The 6,512-nt window shown below is 28.8% G+C and overlaps 2 protein-coding genes across 2 annotated transcripts in view; one reads left to right on the forward strand and one right to left on the reverse strand.

The window, feature by feature from the left end:
* The window catches only part of LOC108684927 (neprilysin-21-like), a 9,465-nt gene extending 6,826 nt beyond the window's left edge, over positions 1 to 2,639 (forward strand). Inside the window, exons 14-17 of the mRNA XM_018189470.1 lie at positions 255 to 303; positions 477 to 663; positions 1,020 to 1,196; positions 2,044 to 2,639. Of these exons, the coding sequence (XP_018044959.1) occupies positions 255 to 303; positions 477 to 663; positions 1,020 to 1,196; positions 2,044 to 2,217 (587 nt within the window). The 3' untranslated portion in view covers positions 2,218 to 2,639. The remainder of the gene's footprint in view (positions 1 to 254; positions 304 to 476; positions 664 to 1,019; positions 1,197 to 2,043) is intronic.
* Positions 2,640 to 5,150: 2,511 nt separating this feature from the next.
* On the reverse strand, positions 5,151 to 6,305 carry LOC108684863. Its single transcript, XM_018189388.1, has 4 exons — positions 6,177 to 6,305; positions 5,977 to 6,101; positions 5,720 to 5,795; positions 5,151 to 5,354 (listed from the first exon to the last, which is right to left on the reverse strand). Exons 1-4 carry the CDS (start codon positions 6,303 to 6,305, stop codon positions 5,151 to 5,153), a joined length of 534 nt encoding a protein of 177 aa, XP_018044877.1.
* Positions 6,306 to 6,512: the final 207 nt, after the last annotated feature.

Here is a 6,512-nt window from a genome sequence, read left to right on the forward strand (position 1 = left end):
GTAATTTTTTGGTAAATTTTTTGTTTAATATAAAAATATATGTATATAAAAATATATATTTACACAATTACAATATGTTTCCACTATAAATTGTGTAATTATTTATTTAATTTTGCTTTTTTACAGTATAAATATGTTAATAATCTGTTCATTGTTAATAATCTGTTAGTTGAAAAAACTGTCTTTTTTTATTGTTGCATTGATTAAAAATTTCATTAACATATCCTTCCTTCTTTCACTATTTATACATGCAGCCATACCTGCTGGAATTCTTCAATTCCCATTTTATGAATTGGGTCTTGAGTAAGAATAGAAATAATTATTTTTATTATTAACTTTATGTACAAAAAAATAATACAAAAGTAAATACTTTTACAAGTAAAAAAGAAATGTAAAAAATAATAGAAAGCATTTTTCGTAAAGTCATTATATAATGAGAAAGAAAAAATTTGCATCTTTTTTTTAAATAATTGCAGAGCTTTAAATTATGGCGCCATCGGCACAATTCTTGGACATGAATTAACTCATGGATTTGACACTAGCGGTCGGCTTTACGATGGCAATGGAAATCTCCGGCAATGGTGGACCAATGAAACCATTTCAGAGTACTCGGACAGAACTCAGTGCTTCATAGATCATTATAATACTTATTACGAAGTCGAGGCAAGTCTAATAATCTTATTACAAAACATTTAGTATTAAAAAAATTTATTAAATTTGATTTGATCTTTTAAGAAATAAAAGAAGTGATAAAATAAAACAATAAGGGAGTTCAAGTATTAAATAAATAGATATCATAGATAATTTCTAAAAATTTTATTTAAACGTTATTTAAATTTTAATTTAAATATTTAATTTTATTGAGGTAATATATTTTTAATATTTAACATTTTATATATAGCCTACTTTAAGTTATATCTTAATCTATGTAAGCATTAATTTTTTATGTATAAATCAGCTTTAGTTTTAAGAAGTTGAATAATCTGATCATATTGATGTTAATGATATATCTTGTACAGGTCGACGATTACATTGATGGCGAACTGACTTTGGGAGAAAACATCGCTGATAATGGTGGCCTTCGCGAGGCCATCGTCGCTTATAAAAGGTGGAAGGCTCGGCACGGTCATGAGCCTTTACTTCCGGGATTCACGCAATTTACGCATGAACAGTTACTTTTTCTTTCTTTTGCGCATGTAAGCCAACATTCTAATTATAATATAGTAGTCAAGTCCCAATCATCATGCTTTGGTATATCCAAATAAAAATCTCAGCTTCATAAAGTTTATGAACACTTAAGGTAATAAAATAAAAAATTTAACCAATTAGCAAAAAAGACGGTTTAAGTGATATTTTAAACATTTTTGTTTACGTCAATTTCCATATTCTTATCAGTTTTATATTTTTATAGAAAAGAAGTTGTTAATAAGTCGTCTATTTTTAAGTAAGGGATTTAAAAGGCTTAAATAGTAGAAAGACAAATCCGGAATTCCCAGATTTGATTCATATTTAAACGTATATTTTTAATAAATTATAAAATTCTTCAATGTTTTCGTAATTAATAGTTTATAGAACTAGTTTTATCTTTGCTTGTTTTTTATTAGCTGCCTTATTTAAATTCAAATTCAATTATACGAGATAAATAAGAATTAACTGCAAGATTAATAACGATAAATTACAATTGGCATATATTATTCATCTAATAACAATAAATTGATTGCTAAAATTTATTATAGTTCTTTTAATCAATTTTACGATATTAAGATTTTGTGTGTGTGTATGTGTGTGTGTGTGTGTGTGTGTGTGTGTGTGTGTGTGTGTGGGTGTGTGTGTGTGTGGGTGTGTGTGTGTGTGGGTGTGTGTCTTCTATATAATTATGTGACATAAAAACATTTTTATTAAATAGATATATCATCTCTTTATTAAATAAGAATATTTATTAAATAATTTGTTGTGAAAATTTTTTCTTCAGTATTATTCAAATTTCAGTATTATTCAAATTATGAGTAAATGTTAATTATTGTTTTTATATTACTGTTTTAGTTGTGGTGCGAATCTTATACTGCTACATCACTAAAATGGATGATGGAAGATTCTCATTGTCCCGGTCATGTAAGACTTCAAGCTGTACTGAGAAATTCCAAAGAATTTAGCACTGCATGGAATTGTCCAGCAGGATCGACCATGAATCCATCGAAAAAGTGTCGTTTGTGGTAAAACTTGCGTCTTCGACATAGACAATGTTTGTTATTTAATATCGTTAATTAATCAAATGTTTATCATTTACAAGGCATCATTTACAGAAAGCTCACGTGCAAAACAATAATAATCTATCGTTAATTGAAACAATTAATTTTTTATTTCGTGAGAGTCAGTAAATTTTATAATAATGCAATATCAAATAATAAATAGAATTTTTATGTTCTCTCGATTTCAAATTTAAATAAGTAAAAATTAATATAGATTTACAAAGTTTTGTGCTTGACCTGCAATAGCTTTAATTATTATTATCCATTCGTTATATGTTGACGATTATTTCTATATAATTTGGTAAAATCTTTCGCACTGATACGTTGGATACAATCTATCAAGAAATCTAAAAGTGGTCCAATAATGTTTGTAATAAAAGAACTTTATTTCCGTAAAAAAAAATTTTGTAACTCCTATAATCCTTTTAATCCTAATAACGTTTTAACAATTTTTAAATTGTTTATTCGGTTTTGTATCATTCTGATTGTATAGAATCTAAAATTATTACTAGTAGGCTATAAAATTTTATTCCATTAATCCATTCCATTAATTTCTATCTTGTTGTCTTTGATCGCTGCAATATTTATTTATATTTATTTTCGATAAAGATAGAATATTGGATTAATGAAGAAATTTCTTTGTTTTTTGATTTATTAGTGTATAAAAATGTTACGTAGAAAATTACTTATAAGAAATTAAATTCAAAAGATAAATTAAGATCAGGAATAAAACAAAGAGAAAAAGAGACTGAGAGATTGTATAATATAATTAAATATTGAAACTTTCAACAATTTATATGTATATGTTAGTAGAATTATCAATCCATGAGGTGATGTTTTTCGGAGCCAATCACGAGATATTGGTATGCAATAAGATTTATTTATTCATATATTTCAGCCAAATCAATCATATGTTTCGATCCTTGATTCGGATCCTTTTCAATGTTGCTCGAACGAAATCATTGGACTTCCCGGTGCACTGTACAATAATAATTGAAATATTGTTAAATAATTATATAATAATATACTACAAAAATTAATAATCTATTTTAAAAATTATAAAGATAAACATGATTAGGTCTTGAATTTACATGATATTTGTTAAGAGTACAAAATTGACATGTCATCTATTCGGACATTATGATATATCTAAACAATTCTTTATTACAGTACGCGTAGAAAATTAACTATAGATAAAAGAAAATATTGAAGAGAGGAAAACGTTAATTATTAATAAATAAATTGTTATGTTTCGTCCAATAAATTCGTGTCTGACTGTACATATAATGTTTAAACTATTTTTTTGTTTTCGAATAAAAATCATTTCTAATATAAGTCTTTTACTCAATTATTCTTATTCTTTCTTCGTTCAATATCTTAATGTTATCCCAATCAAAATCATGTGCTTGTTCGAGATAATGTTGTTCCGTAATTACGATCTTTGTTCTATTTTTCAGTTGATATGGTTTCTATGTTCATTAAGATAAAACTGCCAAAATGGGATCAATCGCCAATGATCTGGACATATGTTATGAAGATCATGATCCTGAGTGATTTCCAACAGGTTTTAACCTACATTAATGTGTGCATCGTTCGTGGAAGTTTATCTTTATGCATTCTAATATAATTTAATTTGTTAATATCTTTGTTGATTATGTGGTATTCTTTTATGCTGGTATTCTTTAAAAAGTTCTTAATTTTGTCAAAAATGCCAGTAATAATAAAGAATATTATATTTACTGTAAAGAATATATCGTTTCCTTTGTATTTTTGTATTACTACTTCATTATTGCTCACAAGATTGTTGCATAAGTTGAATTTTTTGTGCAATCTTACTCTGATGATAGAGAAATCGCGGAAATGAAGAGACACTTCATTATGAAAGAAACAAGATGTTTTGTTTAGAACATACACACAACATCCAGAACGATCGTATACGGCGGAGAAACTCAGGAGTATGTCCGAACGTAGTGACGTGTGACGTGATAACGTCCCAACCGCAAAATCTGTCAATCTGTCAAATCTGTTAAATAGCTGACAATGAGTTGTCAGCTGCTGCTCATTCCAGCGCGCTTTTCATATGTTTCACTCGACTCTATTCGTTCGAAGACGCACGGCATAGATATCGGATGCAAGCTTATTTTAAGATCAAAAGATAGAGGATGCTTTCTATTTGATGACACGAGTCGACATAAGTAGCGTTCTATTTTTGTCTCCGAATGTCAAGAAGAATAGAACGACGCTTGTGTCAACTTGTGTCGACTTGTGTTATCAAATGGAAAGCATCCAAAAGATATTTTAAAAACATATCGTAGAATATTAATAAAAATACAAATATCATTGAGACTTTTTTTTATCATTTATTATTATCATAATTCTAATCGGTAAAGTTCGTGACATGCGTGGAAAATATAGCGAAGTCATTGTTTAAAAATAATTAATGTATATAGATAACGTGTTCCAAATTATTTTAGTCGCTACTTGTCAAAGAAAGCACGTTAACTTGGGCGGTTGAGATTGTTGTGATAGAAACGGTATTAAAGATATAAAGGATATAGAAAATGGTATGAAAGACAGAGAGGGCAATTAGAAGTTCTTGAACAGATTCTGAAAGCCTTCCAGAGAACTCGAGAAATTCGATAGGTTTCTCGATACATTTTGGAACGTCAATTGCGAATTGTTGAAGAAGGTCTGCACTGATTAGTCTTGGTATCACTATGATGAGCAATTAGATGAGCAACTGGAACGATTTTTACATAATGATAAATGAGATTTGATACTGGATGAGACATTTCCTCGGGGTACCGACCACGGTGACTTGAACAGGCTGGGGCACACAATTATAGTAGGATTTAGGAACTTTAATGTGCGGGACTGGAACGAGAACAGCGACATGCTTGGTCACCGATACTTGATACAGATGACGACTTGCACTTGCAGATGGTAACCCACGATTCTCAAGAGTATGTTGTCGTACGAGGAGTACGAGGTAATTGGAGAAAATATTGATAGAAGACTTCTTCCTTCACTTGCGGAAGGGAGACGGTTTCCGAAGCAATTTCCACATGCTTGTGAACAATCGCTGGCTGCTCTGGGATTAGTTTTCTGTACATGCATGATGTCGAATTTTGGATGTTCTTATTCGATCATCTATGAAGAATTCGATATTTGCACACGTATTAAAAAATTGTATGACGAAAGTATAGAATACTAATAATAAATACGTATGTTAATAATCAACACAATAAAAGTATAAAATCCAAATTTTACAATGCTAAAAAGTCAAAATTCAATATAAGATTAAAAAGATATTTTAAAGATTCAAGATTAAGGTAAAAATGAATAGAAGATGATGATTGCATTTAACATATTGCAGTTAACATAATAAACTAATTTTAAATAAATTAATTAATTTGTGTAAAATTATGATTGTGGAGGATGATATGATCGATGTATTATAAATTACATACTTTTATTGCGGCAGAGTTTTTATCATCAACGGATTTAATGAAGTTGATGAGAATCTGCATAGAAAAACTAATCCTAATTAAACGATTCATTAAATAATAAATTTTCATATCATCACTATACCTTTATCAATGAATTTTAATGGCTTTACTGTAAGAAATAGATAATTTTATAACTTTTGCTCTTCTATTAAAATTATATTTGTGGTAAATCTAACACGATTGAACGATTTTGGTGAGTTTTTCGATTACCTGAAAAATATTCCGTAGGAGATGGATAGCACGAGGAAGAAGTTTTGTCAGCATCACTGATCGCAAAGAAGTCAGCTCTCAAAGATTTGCCGGGTATGTAACTAGGCGGTTCGTAGATTTGCTGAGGTTTTACCTAGAATGAATGATCCTCGATGTCATCAAGAACCATGTAAAAACCTATGTAGCCGGTGATTTTTAAGATTTGTACCTCATTTTCGTATTTGTGATGATGATCATGCTCGGTTCCGTAGTATGGATTGCCTAGTAGAATGTTCCTCTTTTGCTTATCGGCTGACGCTGATAGAGCTGCAACGAAACAGACCTGAAAATATAACATTTGACATACATCAATAAAATATTAAAAAATATAATTTAAAAAACATAATACAGTATTTTATTGTCTCCATGTTGTATTTTGTCAATACATAATATTTAAACACATAGTCAATATGTATATGTCATAGTAATGTCAAACACATAGTGTTTTGTTTTGAAAAAGTTTAAAACTAAAATATTTTTAAGTGTTTAAAAAACGGAAACAAGA

The sequence above is a fragment of the Atta colombica genome, unplaced genomic scaffold (assembly GCF_001594045.1).
Source record: "Atta colombica isolate Treedump-2 unplaced genomic scaffold, Acol1.0 scaffold141, whole genome shotgun sequence".
NCBI classification, from domain to species: Eukaryota; Metazoa; Arthropoda; class Insecta; order Hymenoptera; family Formicidae; genus Atta; species Atta colombica.